The sequence below is a fragment of the Amia ocellicauda genome, chromosome 4 (genome assembly GCF_036373705.1).
Source record: "Amia ocellicauda isolate fAmiCal2 chromosome 4, fAmiCal2.hap1, whole genome shotgun sequence".
Classification (NCBI taxonomy): domain Eukaryota; kingdom Metazoa; phylum Chordata; class Actinopteri; order Amiiformes; family Amiidae; genus Amia; species Amia ocellicauda.
Window position 1 is genome coordinate 3764714 of NC_089853.1, and position 24048 is coordinate 3788761.

Here is a 24048-nt window from a genome sequence, read left to right on the forward strand (position 1 = left end):
TCAGATGGGAATGGTTTTAAGATTGATTTTTCTTTTTTTTTTATGAATCTACCTCTCTGCACTGCTTAATATCAACACTGAAATGGAGCTGGATAAAACAAAGGGAACTAACACTAAAGCAAGTACATTGAAAAAGCAGCAGCTCACTCTTAAATTGTCCAACTGGATACGACTAATTTGTATTCCATTCCCATGCTCTGCCTCAATTACAATAATTTCCACTATCATTGTGGTAAATACAGCACCACAGAACCAGAAATTGCACAAAAAACACAAATGTCAACTTGTTTTTCAGACTTGAAATAAGGATTATGAATTGCTTTACAATTTTCATTTCAATACTAGAAAACCAAGATATTGCATCAGCGCCTATAGCTCAGAGGAGTCTATGCTGAAGTGCATTCGGTAATGATCAGAGATGTGCCGCTGTTATCTTCTAAAGCCAAATCGAGCATTAGCGTGCCTCGCTAGAGAGCATCTAGATTTTCCAAAAGCATTTTGTATTCTCGCACATTGACGAATCCTGCTGGTTGAATTCAAATCTTTCATTGCAGCATTTGAGAAGAGAGGCTGTGGGACACCACCACAGATTTTAAAACCACTACAGGAAGTATGAAAGTTACATGATTCCCCTGCCTTGCCTTTATTTCTCTGCTTCACTACAGATAACATCCATACATCTATTCAACACACACAGGAACCATCCCTTCCTGAAGGCCACCTCAATTTGAGCCAATAAACGGGTAAGAACTTCAAAGCACCTGGAATATTCCGCTGCACTACCCCAGAGCCAGTCACACAAGTCAACAGAACATTTTAGTTAAGATAATGCAACCTTTATTTACAAAACATGTATTACTTCATGCCATGCGCCATGATCCCATAATAGAATCAATGCTTCAAGTTTTACAAGTATAACTTTTTAAAAAGAAAAGAAAAAAGAAAAGAAAAAGCAAGCAAAGGTTTTAGAACTTACAAGTTTAAAAGCTCAGAACCGAAATGTATCCATTTCCTTAAACTACCAATTCTGAAACTGCTAAAAAGGGACAGAAAATACACTGATATTACAGCAAACTGCACAGAGAAACTGTACACTAAGGTTCTAGTACACGACTGTTCCGAGAGCTCGGGAGGTTAGGAAGCCTAAAGTATATACAAATAATTGTGCCACAATACTTAACAAAAAGTAGTCCACTTATTATACATGAAAACTCTTTATACACACTTGGGCCCCCAAAAAAGGAGGCCGATAGCAATGAAGGGCTTTGCGGCTGCGACTCATTTGCGATTGCTCTTTATTCTCTCCAGCCTCTTTTTCAAGTCGTCCAGGTTGGCGGTGGAGGAGGCCGAGCCCAGGCTCTGCGACTGCGACTGGCCGGACTCCAGCTCCTGGTGGCATGTCTCCCGCGACTCCTTGAGCTGAGAGAGTTTACTGTGCAGCATGTCGGTGGAGGAGGCCACGGTGGGCGCCGAGGGTTTGGACAGCAGGGAGGTCAAGGGAGGCCGCTCTTCCTGCTGCTGCGATCACAGAGACAAGGGTTTACTGAGCAGCTCGTTATTAAGAGGAGCTCAGACACTGCTTGATGAGGAAAATGTAATAAAAGAAAGCGTGTCTTATAGGTCTCTGGTTGCCAATCAGCCTCCGTGATGAACGACTAGGGCAGCATCTCCATCAAGACCAAATACTTCACTAAATAAAAGCAAAGCTTAGGGGACAATGGTCTACATTCTGCTAGAGCATGTAGAATGAAACCCGCTGCTTCTAACTTCTGGGGACACAATTCTACATACTCTATTAAATCCAGAAAACAATTTCCTGAGGAGAATTTTTGAAGCAGGTAGTCACACAACTTCTCAACTTTGACTAGCTATTCTAATTATGTAACAATTTAAAAATCTGATAAAGTTGCTTGAAAATGTAGAATCCCCATCATTTCCACAATAAAACACCCTTTCAAATTTTTTCTAGCAACATGTAGTGTTTTCAGCTTTAGATAAACATTACTTAACTTCCTTCATTAAGAATCTATAAATGCCTTTACATTTAAAACATACCTTAGAATTATTTTCCAGTCCATGACGTTGCCTCAATATCTGTAACCTGCCCCAATACACTGCTGGCTTGACATCCTCTCCGTTTGTATTTACTGGGACAGAAGTGGAGCTTGGCACGAATGCAGACGTATCTGTAGGGTGTTGGGGAATTACTGTGGAAACAGAGCAAACGTTGGTATTCAAAAGGATGTCAGGTGGGCTGAGCTTCAGCCTTCATCACTGATGGAGTATCGCTCTAGTCTCCTCCAGTCAGTTTAGATTGTGCTGTAGAAAAGATCCCACCGTACCTGGATACAGGGGAGCTTTAACAGAGCTGGGACAGCACTAGTCTTGGACTGTCCCATGCAATTGTAGGTGGAGTATTCCCAGATTTAATGCTAATCAAGGTCTGTGAAACCAGCGGATCTGTCAATCAGAACTGGGTCGTTCACAACGCAGTGGATACCTGTATTTGAGGGCTGAATCCTTCCCTTGCCCTCGCGCTCAGACTCGATCATGCGGAGGCCTCGTTCCACGTAGCTCTGGAAGAACTGGGAGGTGTTTTTCAGGAAAGGCTCGATGTCGGCATCGGAGTACTTCTGCTTGTATTCATACAGTTCCGTGAGGCCCTGTGGGCAAAACAGGCAAGTATTTAAAAATACACAAGCAATGAGAGAAACTAATTTTAAAACCACTACAATGCACTTGAGTGGTAATAAAGGGTCTGATTGTCAGCAGCTTAGAGAGACTGAATCAAGGACTATTGTTCCAGCCGAGTGAAAGATATTTATACGGTTTGCTTTCAGAGCCCTAATGGAGCAGCTGCCTGTGCTTCAGCAGAGCATTCATTTCTAAAAACAAGCAAATACCGAGTAAAACAGGTCCAATTCCTAAATTTTTTAACTGCCTCAAAATGCAGCAGGTTCCCTCCCCCCACAGTAAACCTGGTCAGCATTTTAAACTAATTTCATGCAAAAGCAGCAGCTGAACACATCAGAATATATGGGGGAGAAAAAACCCACCACCTACCTCTTTTGTGTTTTCCTTGGAGCCGACCTTCTTAAAGATTTCTGACAGGATGTCACTCACTTTAGCTTTAGACATCTTTTCATCCTAAAAGTCAAGACAAACATTGTTCAGTTTACACCACTGTCAGTCAATCTGCCGCACTTTAGAGCGGACACCAGCTGAAATCACAAACCGAGATGATTGTGTAAGATTTGAAATCGGTCCATGCTATTAAATGACAGTGCAAACCAGGACACTGTGTAGAAGACGAGCGAGCGAGCGACCGTACCGTCCTGATGGCTCCTTTCTCTGTGTCCTTGTCTGACTTGGTGCTGGAGGGATCGTTTGAGTGTTTGACGACCCGTCTGAGATGCGCCTCCAGCTCCGACTCATTCTTGTTTTCAATCATCGTCAAGTGATCCAAGATCTGCACAATAAAGATAAATCAAAGACACTGGATTGGATCTACATTGTTTTAGTCAATTCACAAAGCCAACACTTTGGGCAAAAACGAGTTCTCCTCAGACACCAGCTTTACAAATCTTATCCATTCGGGCCGACAGACCTTGGACCCGGTCAGTCGGCACAGCGTGTGCAGCAGCGTCTTCATGGTCCTGTGAGGAACTTCACTCTTCAGCTGCTTTAACTTCTCCTTAGGAAAGATTTTCATGAAGTTATGGACATCCAGCAGGATTCGGTCCAGGTTGATGCTATTGATAGTCTCTGGAAGGAGGCGGATCATTCGCCACAGACACTGTGGACAGACACACAGCAGGGGCGGGTGTTACAGAGCAGCAGCAGCAGATTCGAATGTACACCATACAGAATATGAAATGTCAACGTTTATTTTGCAACGGATAAACAGGATTACCTTCATGATGAGTTCTGAGAACTTGGGCGAGCTGGCTGTGGCAAGAAGGCTGTCCTGCAGCAGCACAAGCAGCGCACTGTTAAAAGACATCAGAAAAACCGTTCACAATGCCTTGAAAAATACCCACTTTTTAAAAGCAAAAATAGTTTCAGTCCAGGTATTCTAGCCTATAGGACAACACGGGGAACAAACCTACCTCAAAATATTAGTCTGGTCCGACTTCTCCAGAACCTTCACCACCAGCAGATTCACGGATCTGATGAGCTGCTGTCCGTCTTCCAAGTCCTCCACTCGCGTGTCCAGCATCAGCGTGATGAGGCCGTGCATGAGGTCCTTCAGAACGCCCATGGATGCCTCTCGAGCCAAACTCTCCAGGTAGAAGAGCTGAGACCACAGACAAGCAGAGCCTTAGACTGCAGGACAGAAGCCCGTTTCTATGCAGCCCTCTAGAGGAGAGCGACAATCCTGTATCCGAGTCAGATGGCCCCTGTGCACATTGGCTTGTCATCAGGAATCTGACAAGCAGCTTCGCCACTGCAAAGCCACTTGAAACGCAGGTGCAACTCATCACTCTCGCATACAGGACAATATCAAACCATAATAGCAAATCGCCAAGTAAAGCATGAAGGACACAAATCAAAGGAGGAGGAAAGATTTTGGGTTTAGCAGCTTTTGAGTTTAAAATATTTCTGGCCTAGAGAAATTCCAGTCAAAGGCAAAAGGACAGCGTTCCCAATCAACTAAACAGTGAATATTCAAACTGACCAAGCGAGATCCAGGTCTGCTGCGATGCCTACAGGACTAAACCACGTACCGAGAGCATGTTGCCAATGATGCAGCTGTACAGCTTGGCGATGTCGTCCTTGCCCAGCCGCTCGTCAGCCATGTGCTTGTTGTAGATGAGACGCAGCTGCATGAATGTCGCGATCAGGAACTGATCGATATGGCCAGACATGGCTTCAGCCTTGTCCTCCTGCCGCAAAACTTCATCAATCTAGGGGGTAGAAGGTGAATTAAAACTTAGTGTTTCAAGAACCCCCAACTTCAACAAGTTATACAAACAATAGTCATGGTGTGTACCTGTGCCAAGGCTTGGATGCTTGTGTTGATGTCTCCACTTGCCACTTGTGAGATCACAAAGTTGATGGTGGACGCGGTGCTACTGTGCATGTCATCAAAATGCGGAGAGACTGCACGGACTCTGTAGACACACAAAAACAAATACTAAAGAGTTGCAAAAGCATCCAGCGATTGACAAATAATCAATCTGGGTGAAGGCACTGCAGAATGGCATCTATCAACTTCCAGGAAAACTGAATAATTGAAAAAGCACTAAAGCCATTAAACAGGCTCGCTGGGATTCCTGCACAGAACTTCACAAAACTTCTCCCAGGAAGACAATACTACATTAACCATAAGAAAAACATTATAAATAAACCATGCAGCGAGCTTACTTCGGCTCTGGGATCAAGACCGGCTCCAACAGCTCGTCCAGTTTGTGCTGCACCAGGTCGGGCAGCTCGCTGACCCGCGTGTGGTCGTTCTCGATAACGTCGAGGTCCAGCTGGAACTCTTTTGGGATAGACGGTGCTGACAGCTCCGGGTGTGCGTTTTGAGAGCGGGCTTGACTGTTCGGGGGAGAAGATGTGCTCATTAGAAATATTCATGATATTATCGTAAAATGTAAGAGACTGGTGAATGACAGGGAAAAAAAAAAGACTGACTATAGTACCTTACAATGCCAAAGTGTTATTCTGGGCAATTTTTAAAGTGCCTCATCAGTACTGTTCTTTGGCAAAATTAAGTGAAATGTTAGAGGTTTTGTTTAAAGTCCACTGGGTCAACTGCAACACACCAAATGCTGGGCAATATGCCATAGTTAGTACCTGAGGACTAGAATAAGGCAAGTGCACTAGTCATCACTAATGCAACAAACTTACAGATAATGTAGCCATGTTACCGGTGACTACATTGTGGAAGCGGCTATTGTCTTTTCATGCAGTGTACGCTGTGCATTGATATTATAAATGCATACAGCAAAAGTTAAAAGGGTGAAGTAGAATCTCATTTATATTCTTGGATTTGGTTTAGTTTGCAATTGACCCATTTTATTATTTTTATTCCGTTCGGTCAAATCCGAGATGTTATACTTACATCCTATATGTACGATACATTATTCTGTCCATGGAAAGCAGTGAAAGAAGTCAGAAAGCACACTTAGAGAAGAGAACACGCTCGAGACCAAGATCAACGCAGGCAAAAAAAAAAGCAAGCAAATGAGAAATGTTAATTACTACGCAAAGAATAAAAGCATGCAGGACCACAGATAAATAGGACCGACGACATAACTTGAAATGGCATGAAGTGATGCTGTATAAAAACAATGCCACATACTTTAACTTGGAAGGTACTTCGTCGGGAGGGGGCTTCCGCATTAAACTTGCATTCTGGTTTCCGCCCTGCACTCTCTGGGGTTTCTCTTCCACTTGCTTGACAGGCACAGGGGTTTTCTTAGCAGATCGCTTGATTCTCTCCTCTAACATACTCATCTCCTTCTCCGACAGCTATTCACATAATTTACAAAAACGTAGGAGAAAAAAAAAAAAAAAAAAAAAAAAAAGAGTACTAAACAATTTGAATCTGCAGTATTGACTTTCAAGCACACAAGCCTAAACAGCACTGAGGAGGGGTATTCTTGAAGATGTTCATGAACGTTTCATAGTATTAAGCAATTTGGAAATCCCACTAAATCAAAGAATCCTAATTTAACACAAGGAAATCGTGCATCTTAAAGTGAGTCAGTTTAACAGTAACCAAGTTTGCTTTTTAATCAATTCAGATCGGTCTTGTTGCTTTGATTACTTGAAAGGGGTCATGAACTGACCTTTTTTTTTTTGTACTGTTCTCGGAGGTCCACTTATAAATGTAAAAATCTTGATAACATCAAAAAACATCATAATTTAGAAGTAACAGGCTATTTCCTGTCCTGTTTTGACCCCCCTCATCAGAACACACCATTTGAATAGGCGTGGCGGATTGTAGACTCGGAAGTAAACGCCCACTGGTATGATTGGCTGACAGTTTTGCATATTTACAAATGTTCAACTCCCCCGTCAGTACAGGTGTATAATTGTTTTGAAAACTGCATGTATGTTTGACAGCCTACATCCTTCAGAGATGGACGCTACTGTGATTTAGGTTAAAAACGCATAAATACTCAGTACATATCAAACGATCTGTAATAACAGACAAAGCAATAGTGACGGGAATTTTGAGTTCTCAGTTCATGACCCCTTTAACCTTCTTTAGTTCAAAGTAACTAGTTAGACTGATCCAGAGTGAATACTGAAGTACAGTGGATGCAACTTCCTAACAAAACAAATCTGCAGAGAGATTTTAAATAAATAACCCTGTGAACTCACATTTCCGATGAGCTTGAAAACCTGGTCTCCACAGACATTATACACAGCCAGCACCGTGTTCAGAGCAGCGTTGCGGACCGATGTGTCGCGATCACCGATATGAACAGCAATCTCTTTAAGTGCCTTTGCTGCTGTCGGCTGGCAAACATTCATGCCATAAGACTCAATTAAACAGCCCAGTTCTTCAAGACATTCTGGAGGGATAAAGAAATTAACAAAAGGAGAAATAAAAAGTCTTTAGGGAGTGAGGGGGGAGAATTGTTCTTGCTCAAAATTAAACTTATTTGGAAAAAATCAGAAGGGTGCAGTGTTTCCAAATCCAAAAGGCTACAACCAAGAGATGGCACGGGTGCATGCGGAGCCTCTGAAACCTTACCGGCTCGCTGCTTGGAGTTCTTGGACTTCGTGCCGTCCATCAAGAACGTGAAGACCTTGCTGGCAGGATAGACCTTGCACAGCATGTTGAGAATACCACGCACGTCCTTGCGCACCACATCTTTCGATTCCCCAACCTGTGAAGACAATATTTAGGAGGTCAATGAAAGTACACTAAGCTAATAAAGAGATGCACGCACTCCGAGTCTGTCATCACTGACAACCCGATTGAAGCAAGTGTGACACCAGCGCAACTCATTAAATCTTTTGATTACATTCCGGCTGAATAACAGATTGTAGAAGGGTTAGGAGAATAAAAACATAAGTTATTCTCATTTGAAAATCAATATCATGGCTTGAGGGGGAGGATTCATCGACATGCAACAGTAATCTCCATGCAGTCTGGGCTTCATAGGAAATACTGACCTTGTGAACTCTATTTTAGTTTTTCAAATCAATCAAAAAGGCTGTCCTAATGCGATTCACTGAAATGAGTGGCTTACTTTGAGGATCAGGTAGGGAATGAAGGATGAGGCCTCATATTCATTCAGGTGGTAGTTGTCCCGGCTGAGCATCGAGAAGAGCTGCTTGAGGTACTCCAGCGCCTTCATCAGCACACTGGTGTTGGTGTCGAAGAAGCGGAGCGTGAACCACTTGAGAATCAGGTCCAGGCAGCCGACTGTGGCCTCCTTCTCTTCCTCCATGTGCTTTGGGGTGAAGAGGGACGGCAAATCACATCAATATACTTTTTTTTTTTTTTTTAAGTGAAATACGAGCATTAGACATTTTTCACTAGCGACGGTGGGGGAAACTGAAATATACCTCAATCATAGCAGTCAAAGCTTTGATGTGATGCTGGAAATCGAAGTGGAACAACTCATCTTGGAGCCACTTGGCAACACAGCTGGACATCTGGGTCTTCAACTGCTCGACGTACTCGTCTCGGGGAGTCATGAAGTTCCATTTTAAGATCTGCAAAAACAACATTTTACCCGTTGCATTCCTGCCTGCACCACTCTGTCCGAGACCTACAAGACAGAAGAGTTCAGTCCTTACCTTAAGGGCCCTTTCCTCTTTCATCCTCTGCTCCTTGCCATTAGAGATCAAGATGAACATGGGACCAGATTTGTCCTCTTCTTCCTTGGGATTAGCCTTGACTGGGGCCTTCTTCCCAAGAGCACCCTAGAAGCCATAAGAAAAACAGTTGATATAATCTGTTTTAAAACATACAAACCCTCCACAGGCTACAGGTTGCTTTCAGGGCTTCACAGACCTGATACTTGGGACACCCCCTGTGTTATCTTTTCCATACTAGCTCTTAATTTAATCAGGCATTGTAATTGTTTTCAGCTCCAAACAGTTGAAGATTAACAGTTAATTTCAGAGTGAGATCTCCAGCTGTTCAAGTACTGAAAACAATTGAAAATGTCCAATTAAGCAAATTATACCATAGTTATACATAATCTGAGAATACATCTTAAGTAACAAGGGCCGCAGCTGGTGGGACATGCAGACCAGAGCAGACACATGGGGTCTTTATGGACCAGAAGTCGTGCAGTGAAGTGATCAGTGTCTACCAATATTAAAATGCCTTTATCAGATTCTAAAACACATTTTAAATGGTGGAATAGATAAACATTAATATATACTCTTAACTCCCACCCACCCCGTGCAAAAATGTGCCACACAACATGCATAAAGTGGAGAGGTCCTTCCCCTTCTTCCATGTTTGTATTAAAAGTACCTGTTTACTCTGCTTCCCTTTTGACAGCTTGTTAGGTTTACTGAGACTATTATCCATTCCCATGCCGTCATTACAATCTTGCGAAGCTGTCTACCAATACAAAAGTGACCATTCGCTCATGAGCAACACAGAATCCAGTGGCACTGTTGCAGCTCCACAGGCAGACAAGTTTCATTGCAAAGGCACGATTTCAACTGGAATGGGGGATGGGTAGCAACAAACGCTGCTATCCCAATATTGATGGACTTTTGAGGACAGTTATTACACATCAGCATTACTTCAGAGCAGCTTTTTGGGCCCCCGGACATTTAAATGTCCCTTATAAAAGAGTAAGCATGCTGGGAACAACAGCCAGCATCGTCCTTCGACTTCAAATGTGAACATATACAAAAGACACACATATGGATTCCAGTAAAGCATGCATACGAAAATGTGTAACAAGACAACTCCTACCCTTCCTTTAGCAGCGGCTCCGGCAGGCTTGCCTTTCTTCATATCTGCTTTAGCATCAGGAACACAGATCCCCGAGTCGTCACTGACCGACTGAGACTTCGCAGAACCTAAAAGTAGGCGTTGTAAAATATTAACTATTGCATGGGAATACACAATAAATATCAAATTTCAAAGGGCTGTGTCAAGAGCTGTTCAAACATGGTAATTATTGCCCACCTTGTCTAGTGCATAACCTATGAGGACAGTGTGCATAAATAGAGATTTAAAATTAAATGCAATGTATTTATTATCTATACTGAACCCATAAGCTTCTCTTGGCAAATACAAACCCAGCAGCGAGTCCTGCAATTGAGCCCTCAATCTACATTCCTGGATGATTACAGTAGTCAGGGGTAAAGGTTAGATGGTTTCTTTCGTGTCTGTATCAGTAACAACTAACCTGCAACCGTCTTTAAAGCTGCAGCTCCCGATTTAGCCCCAGCTTTCGCAGGAGCAGCAGGCACGGGGGGCATGACGGCCCGAGCCTTCTCAAGCATGCCCACCACCTGGTCCTTGGAAGCCGTCTTTAACGGGAAAAAACAGACTTCAAATTAGGATTTCAGTTGGAATAAAAAGTTATGAATATACTATATAAAACTGCTTCTTGGCACAATTGCTGATGTGAACAAGTGAACTGGTCACAAAACGCAGAACTCCAGCACCGATCCGGGTACCTTTAGTTTGCCCGTAGCTTTGAGCATCTTCTCGTATCCAAGGTGCATCATGAAGGTGGGAAGGGCATCCTGCGCCTTCTTCCTCACATCGCCGTTGCGGTCCTCGAGACACGCGTACAGGTAGGGTACACACAGCATGAGGTCGGGTGACACGGAGCGCAGGGTCGGGAGCTTTTCAGCCAGCCAGCCCAGCACCTGCAAGAGAGTACAGAGCACTAGAGCAAAGCAGAGGCACCATGCTGGAGAGACGCTAGAGGACCTTGGAGGAGACGAGAAAAGCCCAGGTGCTGAAACAGTATAGTCGGCACCAAGGCATCTTAGACGTGCAAATTAAATACACCACCAGGCAATGAGAGAACTAAAGCGGGATGTGTTCTTGATGGGATTCTGATTGACACCGATTACACTCATACCTCCTGCCTTAAGAAAGGGTTCTCCTTCTTCAGCTCCTCAGACAGGTCCTCGCCCTCCAGCCACTCCTTCATCCCAGTCTGCTCCACCCAGGCGTTGAGTGTAGTCATGGCTGCAGCTCTAACATTGCTCTGCGGGAGTGAAAGGTCATTAGAAACTGAAGAACGGCCCGGCAGCCAGGGCGTGGGAGGGTTTCCGTTACCATAAATCAATGCATACCTTACTATCACCCAAAACTGTAATAATGTTCATGCCCAGACACTTCACATGCTGCTTCAGGCCTGAACCCATGGCTGTGGCGATCTGCTGCAGAATAGTCAGTGTTTGTAGTACCTGGGGGGGAGGGAAGGAAAATAAAATCTGATGCCTGTACTGGAACACAAAGTATAAGAAGGAAAATGTTCCCTTATACTTTAAAATGAAGGCATTACATGAAGCTTTGTTTAGACTTATTCTAGTTGTCATACCAGGATCTTATTCGAGTCATTAAGGCGCGCTTTGAGTGCGATGGGCACCTCTCCAATACTGGGCAGAATAAACTTGGCCTCATTGATCACGGCAGCCAATTCATCAAGCCCTTCCTTCCGGATCTTCCAGTTTTTATCTGCAATCTTTGCCACCAAGTCGGAAGTAATCTTGTCACTGTAAGAACAGAGAAGAAAATAAGTGAATTCACCGTGACCTTCACAACGATTGAAAAGGGCTTGGAAAGGAAACCCTCCCTGCGACTGGATTAGGACACAAGGAGTTATCTTTCCAGTGCAGCTATAAGCCCTTTGTATGAAGGGACCAAATTAAAGTGACAGACCACTCAAGATAACATTCCCCCAGAAACCACAAAATCACCTTATGTCCGTTCTTGGCAACAGGTCCACGACATCACTTCCCACTTCCTCTTCCTGTTCTTCAGTCTCCTCCCCCTCCTGCTCCACACCCTTTTTGGCACCCCTGAAGGGAACTGGGGGAGACTGCCCCTGCATCTGCATCACAGACAAATTTTCAAGCACATCAGCTTTTTAAAAGGTGTTCTGCTGCAGCAATGGGCAAAATAAAAACTGTAGAAAAATACAAATCTGTCTACTTTAAAGCCGACATTAACCTCAGTTTTACATACAAGTCTATAATACTTCAGTAAAATTAAACTAACCTTTTCAAATTCTGCATCAATCTGTGCCAGTAGGGCTGGTTTCTCATCTTCAAAAAACATCCGGAGAGGGGCTCCCATGTACAGATACATAATACCCAGCAAGGAGATGGCAGCTGTTCTTATAGCCTAGGGAAAAGAAAAGCATTGTTGTTTTCCCTCTCCATAGGTTACACAAAGGCACTGAATAAAACCTAAAGACTCTGGATATACTTACAGGATTTGTTGCACCCAAGGCTGTCTTCACATTATTAATAAAAGCCTTCACGTTTATTCTGGGAGGGGGGCAGAGAAACAGCCTTTAGTGAAAATGTTTTTACTAAAGAAGGCCCTGTTACAGAATGTTAAGAGTAACAAATGAAGTAGTTTGACATTCAAGCCTGGACTCTTAATGTTCAAACTCACCCTGCAAACCCAAACTCCTTCATGGCGTTTGAAAGCCAGTTCAATGTCTCGGCCTGGTTTTTAGGATTCTTCTGTGCAAAAGCCATGGAGACAACCTGTAAAACGGGGGTTTGAGAACGTTGTTAAATTCTAATCATAGATTATATTCACCATCAGCTTTGTGGAGATTCATACAGACAATTTACAGAGGGGAAACAAACTTTAATAACCATTAACAGACTGACAAAAGGCATTGTAAACATTTATATCTGGAGCTGGCTATGTATAGCTTTGAAAGGCTCCTCCCAAGAAAGAATGTAGTATATATTTTTATTTAAAGAGTCAATTAAGGATTTAGGGAATCTTTAATGCATACAATACAGACCTGTTCTGCAGTCCATGGCAGTGAGCAAGCCTCCCCTATCGCAGTGAGACCTTCTTTAGCTTTAGTGCCACACTTCACATCACCGATTTTATCCACCAAGCCGTCCAGAACCACAAACGCAGAGGTCTTGGAGAAGGTTCCCTTTTGAGCAATGAGCCCAACAATGTGCAACTTCATCTGCATCACCTGAGAAGCCATACATTTGTTTTAGATATTACTAATTTAATAGAGGGATAGGTGATTTTTTGCAGAGGCCTGTAGTTTTTTTTTTTTTTTTTTTTTTTTTTTTAAACTGTACCTGAAAGTTGGTCTCTTTCCATCCTGGTTTCTTTGCCAACATCCTCACCAGGGCCTGACAGGGCATGTCACTCTTGTCCATCTGTTCCACCGCCTGAAAATGGGCAAATTAACCGCAGTTAGTTCAACCGCATTCACCGCAAAAAAAAAAAACTGAAGTGAGGCAAGCAGATAATTTGGGCTCTTGGAGCATTTGAGAAAGAAGTCAATGGCTTGGCAGGGCTGTCCTCCACAGGGCGAGACGCCATGTTCATTTGTCTACAAGAAGTACTGTCCCCAAGGATGTCAGCGGGCAGGAAATTAAAATGGTCAGCCAAGCAAACCCACCCTCTGGAATTCCTCCATGCTGGCTAGCCTCTCCTTCCAGTTACTGCTGTCCAAGAGCTGCATACAGGACGCAGGGAGCACCACTGCAGCCTTCTCCTCACACACTTCAATCTGCCAGGAAAACATTGATATACAGGTTTATTCAAAGTATATTGACCTCTCAATATACTCAATACAGCACTGGCGTAATTTCAGCCGAGAAGCTGTATATAAACCCCTGACACTGCTGTAGATAAGCAATAGACATACAAAGAGTGAATCATTTCCAGAACCAAAACCTTTACATTAATCTGTACCATTTTCATATCAGAAAGGCAAACTCTATAATGCAAGACCACAATTCTATACTCAAACTTACAGAGAGTTCAGTTTCCACTATTTCCTTGTTTTCAGTCACTTTCTTCCCTTTGGCACCAGCAGCCGACGCAGGTTTCCCCTTCTTGGGAGGTCCAGACGGCTTAAAACAAAATAAGCACACTTAATATTTATTCTAAATACTTCAAGTCTGTAATGCATTAACAGGCGTTGATTAAAGAACTAGAAGTATCAGATACACAGAACATGTTGGATGCAAATCAAGAATATCAACACTGATGAGAGCATTTTTAAATTTAAATCAAATCACTTTCAACCCTCAGCACAATTACCGGTAATAAAAACAACCGACTGCTGGCAACTCCCCAACAGACACACACTGACTGGGCTACTTACTTTGACCACAGCTGCCTTTTTGGTCGGTCCTGCGGATTTTGCAGGTACTTCGGCCGCTGGCTCCGCTTTCACTGCAGGTTTGTCTTTCTTTTCTGCTCCCGAACTGCCTTTCTTCCCCCCCACCAGATCCACTTTCTCAGCATTCTCTTTAATCTAAAAATATATACATGCATTTACCACCATATACTGGCCATGAAACTTTCATCTTGTGATAAAAATCGAACCTGCTTGCAATTCCAGTCCCCCCCACCCCACTGCACTATTCACACGTGACAATACCACAGCTCAGGTAATTTATAATCCTTCATCTTTTCCTTCACACAGTGAAAGTGTCACCAGTAAAACTAGTTTATAATTTCTTAAGAGACCCACAGCTCTATTAAAATGTACTGCAACAGAACTCAATCCAGGCCATAGCCCCATTACTCACCTTGTCGAGTTTGAGCTTGTCAACATCGGCCAAAAATGGATTAACGGCTTTCTCTCCAACCACTTTCATCGCCGTACCCAGAGCTTCAAAAGCAGCATCTCTTACTTCCGGAGCAGAATCATTAATATGCTGTAGTAAAAGAAAAAAGTTCCTGTAATTATTTCAACAGGAAAGGATAAATCATAAATATACAGTAATGCCATAGGACTTCAATAGGTCTCTTCAGAAAGGATGTCATTAACACCTCTAAACCTTACCTTGAGAAGTGCAGCACAGAGCGGTTTTAAGAGACTTTTTGGCAACGTAGACGGGGTGCAATGGCGAAAGCTTCTCGCCAGAAACAGAGACGCCTGTTGTTTGATTGAAGGATTTTTATTGTCCATCACAGCCAGTACATCTTCAGTCACATTCTGCAGAGTGGTCTAGACATCAGAAAAGAAAAGTTCAGCCGTGGGAATGACTGTCGAGCAGCATGACTACAGCATCTCAGCCTGACAACACTGAGAGGCTCCACCAACAGAACTCCAAGCATCCCACTTCAGTGATGAAAATACAAAGAGGTCAGACGAGTGCCTGTGCAACACGACTTGTACCCAGTAAGAAAATTCACTCACAGTAAGGAAGACGGCATCGATAGCCTCTTGCAAGGCCTGTACCACTTGTGGCTTCTTCTCCTTGAACTTTTCTAAAATGGTTGGCACCACCTTGAAAAATAAAATTCAATGAAATGCAGCGAGTACAGATTCATACATCAGTCTGAACATTTATTAAATATGAAGATCCAGAGATAAAAATGGTGATCTGTATCCATCTCTTACAAAGGCTATAGCTGGAGGAAACCAACAATTTTTAGGAAGCGGGGGGGCATTACAGAAATCATTCCATGCATGAACTTACATAGCATGCATATGTTCCGAATTTCTTTCGGAGACCACTGGCCAATCCAGTAACGCATTTCGCTGCCAACGCAACAAGCATGACATTGGAATCTTTGCCGATAACCTGAAAAAATAAACATTATAAATATTTAGTCAAGCATTTTTCAATCACACTATTGAATAAGTATTTGTATTGTCATTAAATGGTAAACAGCTACCTTTTTAAGTGCTCTAACCAAATCCCCAAAGTCACCATTTTCTAGCTTGGGGTTTTTCAACAAGATTTCTAAAGCTTCCAAAGCTTCCTTCCTCTCCTGCCATTTCTTTGCCTCCTAGATTATGACCAAAAGAAAATGACATTCAAACATTATACACAAGACCTGATACATCAGCTAAACTAGACTTTTTTTTGACATGTTCATTATCATATTTAATAAGGTATAAACTTTATTAACTAAAATGTTTATCTCCACTTACAATTTTCTCATAAAAATCTTTAGGCAGCTTCCCCAGAATCTCCACAGCTTCCAGGAGCTCATAGGGATCGATCTGAGGGACAGACTCCTCTTCAGCACCTTAGAAAAGTTAAGACAAGGAGAAATCAAGCTTAAAACCAATATCAATTAAATACTTCACACGACGACGATTCACTGTCAGGTTTACTTCCACCTTAGGAGTCCATTTATGATGCTTACACCGACGTTTATTCCCTACAAACAGCAATCAACCAATCTCATGGTTCAAGAGCTGGCATTTAACAGAAGTTCACTTCAGAAACTAAACAAGTTACTATTAAACGGAGCAAAATCACACTGCAGAACAAAACAAAACATGAAATCTTACCATCAACATCATCTGCCCCGGACGCCTGCTGCTTCTCGAATTTTACTTTGAGATCTTGTTGGGAGCGAAGGAATCGCGACTGTTTGGGGGCTGAAGTGGGCAGCTTCACCCATTCCTCTTCTAGATCTTTTAACTGGGTAAAGGGAAAACGTGTGAAGAGAGGATTGTATACTCAATGAATTGTATCTTGCTAAGACAGAAACATATTGCAGGAAATCAAAATGCAATAAAGGCAGCCTTAACCATGAAGCAGTATCCGCCTCAGTTTTACTGTACCTGCACAGAATTAATGTTCTGGAGGGGCGGCCGTAGAGCGTCACGAATCCACTTGTAAATCTCCACAGCGAGCATTTTGGCCTCATCTCGAACAGCTTTTTCTCGAGATTCAAACAATTTTGGCAACACTTTGATTATTGGCTTCAGGGTAATAATTTTGGAACCAAATTCACTACAGTGAGAGAAAGCATAAAGTCAGCAAGTTCCCATTGTTTCAATATTTGAGTTCCACAAGGAGAATAAAAAGGCCTTTATTTGAAGCAGTCAGTGTTTTGCAAACTCACCTGAGCGCTTTCCTTATCGTTTCAACACAGGCAACAATAATCTTGGGGTTTTTGTTATCCAGGCCTTTCAATAACTCCTCTTGAACAGCCTCGGACTTCTCGATCTCTATGTACACCATGCAAATCTCCATTCCCAGTTCTTTAGCCTTAGCTTTGGGCTGATTGAAAACTTTACTGACCACTCCGGATACAACCTCTCCAGTGGTTCTAAAATACAAATAAAATGATTTGTTTTAACTGTATACTATAACAAGATAAAATAAGTACTTAAATCCATCACCTTAGGTTAATAAAGCCGAGTGTGATGTCAAATCCACAAGCTCTCTTCTGATGGTCAGAAGAAGGGTTGTGTACTCACTGGCAAAGGGCAGCAGAAGTCTATATGCCACTGAAAACCCAACATTTCAAACCTTTCTATAAAACATGTTACTGCTCATAACTGAGTGACGCTACTCAAATTTCAGAGTTGGCACTTTTCAATCAAACTGGCAGCACATTTGGAGTTAATTAGGGAAACATATCAAGGTAAGACTACCAGTTTCATGTAGGACGCCTAAATATTTGTTTAATTTGTCACTAGACTTAAGACCTATTGGTTTTGTGGATTGGGTGTAGCTTCAAAACATGGGTGTTTACTTGTTACAGTAAACAAGGGATTGCAGTGTCAAGTCTTTGCCATGGTGATGAAGTATCAGTTTTAGAATGAAGATGCATAATATTAGATGTTAGGACAAGTAATTATCCTTGTATATTAAAAAAAAAAAAAAAATCTGAATTAAGGATGCATTTCAAATTACAAATTCATAGTATGAGTAAGTTTCACATTACTAATGAGTTGATCTCCACAAACAAGAACTGCACAAAGATATAGGTCAGCAGGTAATTCAAAAGTCTATGTCCAAAGTGAAGGAGGTTTGAGTTTCCCCAGCAGGTAAGGGGTGTCAGGTGATTAACACATACCTGGCACAACTTGAGTAAATTCAAATTTACAGCAAATAAAAAATTATATGAGCAAGAGTGCCAAGAGCCAATTTCTCTCCATGAAGGTCAGCACTCGTATGTGTAAGCTTTGATGTGCAGACCTGAGCTTGATAAAGAAAAGAGTTGGGTAGTCCCTGCCCACTTGGATGCCTTATACAGTACATAGGTCTGATGTAGTTCAAAAATAACTTTCAGGGAAGATTCAAACTCCATTAAAGATTTTATCTGATCAGAGTAACAATCACCATGCAAGCCATGAAACAATTCACAGAAAGACTTATTCACATAAAGCATCTAAATAAGCCTACACCCACTAAAGATCAACTGAAAGGCATACTTACTTTCCGGCAACATGAGCATTTTCGATGTAAACGAGAGCTGCTTCCAGGCCTTTCAACTGAGCTACTGCATTGGAGTCGGTCACAAACCTCTTCATCAGGCCCAGGTATTTGGACCATTCTGGACTCTTCTCATCCTCGATCTTCTGAAATAACTTAATTGCTTCCTCGTAGCCATTTAATCTTGCCTTCCATACCTGAGTGGGAGGACAATTCACTTAAATTGGAGAATTGCTTTCAATTTTATTTTGGTACATATACGTTTCTTGCAAACGTGCTTGTTAGAATAACTTTCATATGTTAACAAATTACTGGAGTGTGTGGTATAGAAGCTTAAACAAAAAGGAACACTTACATTTGGTAGACTGAACTATTAGACACTGAACATTTGTTTTTGTTTAAAACGACATGAAACTTACCTTGTGTTCACATTTTTGATCAATGGGCAACTTCATCCATTCACTGTCATCCCCCATGGCGATAGATGATTAAGCTTGTCCACAACTGAACAATAAAGTAACATTTAAATCAGTTACACATGAAACTAGATGAAGGCCTTTCAAGTAACACATGTAAAACCAGTAAACCACATGAAAAGCATTTGTTCTGGATTCAGGACAAAGACTGGATAAGAACTTGAGAATCCTGTAAAATTAATGTTAAAATATACCCATAAATCCAAAGAGAAAATCAGTGGAAGTTTATTTGTTTTTAACAAACCACAGAGGAGCAAGATTAATATTTTGTCTTGAATATTTCCCGGTGCATACAAGAGTGTAATTAAACAAATTCAAGATCAAGCTTTTAAATTTGAATAATCGCTTTAAGAGACACATTGCAGGCATGTTTAATTGGATGTCAATATATTTAAAAGGTGTACAACAGTTTGAGGCCCAGTTTCTTCAAGAACAGAAATTACTGATTAAATCTAAGCATTACATACAACTGTACAAGTCATGATGTCAAGCTCAAGCTCAACCACAACCTACATCCTAAAAGGCTGACATAACATTTTCTGTGGAGTATGTTATGGGATACTTTGCAGGCTTAAAACTTGCAGTGCACGATTCTCCCAGCATGTACTTATCAAATGCAGATCGGCAACACCCCGTAAAGTACATAAACGTTTTACTTTCCTTTGTAGGCAACCACTGACACTCTTAATAAAAAATACAGATAATGGAATACTGTACAGAGGACTTTCATTGTTGCTTCTTATGGGTCAAATAAGATGTACAGAAAGTGAAACAGGAGTTTTAAAATCTTCAGGAGACTTCAAAAACAATTGTGTTGTCACCAGGTGTAAAGGTGAAAGTAGAGAATTGTTTTGACTTCATCCTGCTTTCTGATCTATTTAAGAACTTGTGCATTTCCTACAAATGTGTATAGTCTGTGATGGCAAAGACATTCTGCAAAACCTGAAAGGAATCCTTTGGACAGAAAGCAAGCATACAGCACTGATCTGCTATTAGTGCAAGCTTGAGGAAAGACCTAATGCTAAAGTACATTGCATCACTAATGCTGTAGTACCTACTCCAGTAATTCACCTTTATATAAAATCTATACTACCACACATGTTACTGGTTTAGTTTCAGTAAGTCCCTTGGTATACATTTTATTGGGATCATATAGGATTTATACAAATTAAAAACTACATATTCAAGTTTTTTTTTTCCTGTATACACATGAGAGTTCACTACTTTTAAAAGAAATAAAACAATAATGTGTAGCAGCACTTTTCATCTTACATCTCTGACGTGATGGATACTAGATTAATCCAAAGAGTATTCAGTCTCAACTTTCATATTGATCTGCACATAAATGCTCTAAATTGCTTTTATGCGAGGCATTCCAGTCTAACTACCAAATGGCATGGCTCTCTAACCCAGCTGTCTGGTAAGACGAGTCAGGCATGGTCAATACCCAAGAAAAACATGCATATGCAACTGATGGCAAACAAAATAATCAATCTCAGCATTTCGGGGTTAAGCTAGGTTAGTAAACCGTTAGAAATAAACAAGATAAACCAAGATGCAAAAACAAAAACATGTGACGCCTGAAGTTGACAATACGAGTTATTCGGAATTGCCTATTTAAATATCACCCATACAATTACCTGGAAGAATGTCTATTTATTATGAATGTTTTAAAGCAGAAAAGAGTTGATCTGCATACGCAGGAGGACTACTGACTGACTGATATAACCTAGTAGACAATTTAGTGTAAGGTTACGTATACAAAAATATATAAAATAATTAAACCTAAGTAGGGATTTATAGAGGGAACAAATGCCGTTCTCTGCACAGTGTACAGCTCGGGTGTTCATTTACACAGCTCTGGTATAAGGTCACTGTTGAGGGGGATGTTTACAATCTGCATCGCATCGCTATACAATACAGAAGCGCTGCGACATTGCACTGCACACAGGGAATAAGTGCAGAAATATCATTCATGTCGTGCTCGTCGTTTAAACCGTTATGCAGCAGCAACTACGTCGCTACAATCCCCGGGCATGTCCTGCAGAAGAAGCGGCACAAGCAGGGCCCTGCCTCGCCTGCCAGCCCGGCCAGCGTCGGCACGTCTGCAGCCGCATCGCCAGCCGCCCAGCCCTGCTCTCACAAAGACAGGCAACCGAGCCACCAAAACACAGCCCGATGACAGGACTCAACCCGGAGCGTGTTTACGAGCGAATAACAGAGCTGCTATTGTTGGACACAATGGCAATGCCAGCCAGCAGGCCCGACAACGCAGCAATACACAGACTAGAGGAATCAAAGAGGGCGAGAGGCGAAGCAGACAAAGGCGACAGGCAGCCGTGTTATTAATAAACTACGCGCCCATATCAACACGCAAACGCGATGCGTCTACTTACGTGTCTTTTAACCGGGGACGGGAGATGAAATTTTAGAGCCGAGCTCCGATCATTACTCTCCGGGGTTGGAAACGCCTCCCAGGGCGGAGAGAGCGAGGGAGGGGCAGGAGTGCAGGCTGGCGGCGGCCTGCAGAGGGAGCAGCCCGGCCCGCCGCCCGGCCCGCCGCCCGGCCCGGCTCCGCGCAGGCTGCTGCACACGGGTGAACCGAGCCCGAGCCCGGCGCAACACCGGGGCGAGGGCAGAGCCAACACTACAGGTCGTCATAGGCCGGCATTATGATTTATATATAGGTACTGTCGAAGCAGCACAGCACGCAACGGGCTCGGCGTTACTCCGGTTGAAAGATCATACCTCGGGTTGAAGTGGCAGGCACGCTGTAATGTTTACACAGCTCTGAAGCGGAGTTAGTTTCACACGACCGGCTACGGGTTAGAAAAGCAATGACGAGTCCCGATTCTGCGCCCTTTCAGTCGCTGTAGGATCTGCCTTTTCAGAAAACTGTTTACATCTTTCTTTATTACAAATCTGAACACTATTTAGACCAGAAGCTGCATTTTTGCTTCTTTACAACAGTCTGATTACACTGTGCAATCTAAAGAAAGGCAGTGCGGGGCAAAATCCACATTTTAAAACCGATACCCCCACACTCGGGGTATTCAGACTGCAGATATGCACGTCCGTCCCCAGGTCAGAGCTCAGGTAATGCTAGTTTCATCATACGAGACACCCTGCCTTAACCGACCTATTCCTGCACCAGTGCACCCAAACAAAAGGGGGGAGGGTCGCTAATCAGATGTGGGAGATAGTGACACGGTCATGCGGGACCGGACCCGCAGGGGAAGTGTGTGCAAGACGACGCCTTGACTGGAGGCAGGGTGGACGGGCGCTCGGCTTCACACGCAGGGCTGCCGGACAGCTTAACCGCCCGCCCGGCTCCGTGCGAAGGGCACTGCCACAGCAAGGGCTCGTTCATCTCAGTTTTCTAGAAGCAGGTCGGTCTCACAGCCGCACGTCATTAAAATACATCTCAATTTCCCATTGGGCCTCACGCATAGGGAGACGGGGATGAAAACCGGAGCAAGACGACGCACTCGGGCACCGCCATTAGACACAGCAGGACCACACTGCGGCGCAGCGCTCATATACCGCGATTATTTTGAAAATAAAATGAACTGTCCTCCACTTAAACAACATTACCTAGTCGAGGTACTATATTTAGTTCACTGTACACAACCACACACCAATGGACATGACAGTGATTACAAGGCGCTTACCTACAACGCGTCCGTATGTTAAAATAATAAAAGTAAAACAATATTAAAGAGGCTTTTCTATTCGCGTTTGTTTCGCCCGGTATCCGTTTCTGCTTCTCTGTAGCCGGAGACCCCTTCGTTTGAAAATATCCGTATCGCAGTAAGCGCGGCTCTGATTGGTTAAGCGCTGACGCGGTCACGCAGTGCTGATTGGGTAAACGCAGACGTCATCACGCTGTGACCTGATTGGACATTTTGAATCGGTGCCGGGACTTCGCGCCGGACTTCAAAGGGCACGTAGAGACGTGCGGTCCGGTTTTCTGCACCGCAGGCCGGGATATTTGGAAAACGTTCACCGGGGCTGTGATGTGCGTGGATACAGAAACAGCTAAATGCGCTGGAGTGGTGTGCATATTGGCGAAATCGAAACATCTTGGGGAAGTTTTCATCTTGTTACTCTTGTAAGGTGGATGATGAACAAAAACATACAGACAACTACATGATTGTGCAGTTAACTATGCTAGTGGTGTTTTCAATCTACAGTGAAATGTAGCTCGAAAACAGTATGGTGCATTGTTTATGTCCTATAACTTAAAAATAAAGAAAGCAATGGCATAACCCATTTCTGCTTATTACAAGACATCCCCATTAAAACTGCATCTTGCTTTTGTGCTATTTGTTAAGCATATTAAACATTTACACAATGTTTTGACAATAAAACATGCTTTTGTTTGCTTTATTATAAAATTAGATGCACTTGTGTATGCTTAAACACTTCAACTTACCTTTCATCTATGGTGTGTTTTCCTCTGCAGCCTAAAACGCAATACATATTATAAATCATAAATGCAATGACACGTAGCACTCCAGATCCTGGGCTAGATCAGTGATTGTTGGTCTCTGCTGCTAATTCTCTTGAAGGATCTGTCAGCTTATTAACATGTTTGTATAATTGTAATTTGAAGAAAGGATGTGGAATTGTAAAACAGGGAGGACAAACCCTACAATTTACCAAAAGATGACTCATAGTTTATAATTAGTACAGCCTGTGTCCTGTACTACCATGAACTCAAGTTCCCATCGGTTTTATTTTAAACCAAACACTTTAATTAAAGCTCCTTGCTAGAGATTAAAAAAAAATATACATTTACCAGTGTGGTTTAATATTTTGTCCATTCAGGCACTGAACTTAAATGTGTGCTTTTATTTACCACATGAAAACATCTAACTGTGTACAGGCTGCTTCCCAATATAGCTTAAAAAAGTATCATTGCACCCACCTTGGTATAACCGTAAAATATAAACCACAGAACATCATTTACCTGCGGATATCAGTCACAGTATATCATAGCAAGCAGCTTTTATTCATTTTTTTGTTCTTTAACAGATAAATACTCAAGTGGTGTGCATATCAGTACTAAATAACTTAAAATAAACCCAAAGCAAGTTATTTTACAGCTTGAAACATTGAAATTAATTTCAACATCACAAAAAATAAAATGTTTCCCAATGTGTATTATATTTGAATGTCCTATATATATACACAAACCCTTTTTTTCTATGCAAGAAAGTTTGTGGACACCATAGCAATAGGTTTACTTCAGTTCATGATG

At 42.4% G+C, this 24048-nt stretch overlaps 1 protein-coding gene and 1 non-coding gene across 6 annotated transcripts; both read right to left on the reverse strand.

Moving 5' to 3' along the window:
- Window positions 1–627: 627 nt before the first annotated feature.
- Window positions 628–22588, reverse strand: ckap5 (cytoskeleton associated protein 5). 5 transcript variants are annotated; one of them, XM_066700534.1, is made up of 46 exons: window positions 22457–22588; window positions 18729–18813; window positions 18313–18506; window positions 16991–17197; window positions 16707–16878; window positions 16431–16563; window positions 16065–16162; window positions 15806–15919; window positions 15607–15711; window positions 15324–15413; window positions 14967–15131; window positions 14710–14838; window positions 14280–14432; window positions 13927–14025; window positions 13569–13679; window positions 13243–13335; window positions 12945–13130; window positions 12581–12675; window positions 12393–12450; window positions 12179–12304; window positions 11878–12011; window positions 11499–11673; window positions 11251–11364; window positions 11034–11162; window positions 10621–10815; window positions 10347–10470; window positions 9908–10014; window positions 9455–9544; window positions 8767–8892; window positions 8533–8682; window positions 8214–8417; window positions 7712–7847; window positions 7336–7529; window positions 6308–6477; window positions 6068–6091; window positions 5368–5541; window positions 4994–5114; window positions 4728–4907; window positions 4110–4297; window positions 3914–3989; window positions 3608–3796; window positions 3332–3469; window positions 3064–3147; window positions 2501–2663; window positions 2056–2207; window positions 628–1518 (listed from the first exon to the last, which is right to left on the reverse strand). In XM_066700534.1, exons 2-46 carry the CDS (start codon window positions 18783–18785, stop codon window positions 1279–1281), a joined length of 6162 nt encoding a protein of 2053 aa, XP_066556631.1. In that variant the 5' UTR covers window positions 18786–18813; window positions 22457–22588; the 3' UTR covers window positions 628–1278. The 5 variants fall into 5 exon arrangements, with proteins under 5 accessions (XP_066556631.1, XP_066556632.1, XP_066556634.1 ...); XM_066700535.1 differs by lacking the exon at window positions 22457–22588 and adding an exon at window positions 21182–21261; XM_066700537.1 differs by lacking the exon at window positions 9455–9544.
- LOC136748944 (small nucleolar RNA SNORD67) lies at window positions 4384–4491 on the reverse strand. Its single transcript, XR_010816665.1, has one exon. It is a non-coding gene; the product is annotated as a small nucleolar RNA SNORD67 (small nucleolar RNA).
- Window positions 22589–24048: the final 1460 nt, after the last annotated feature.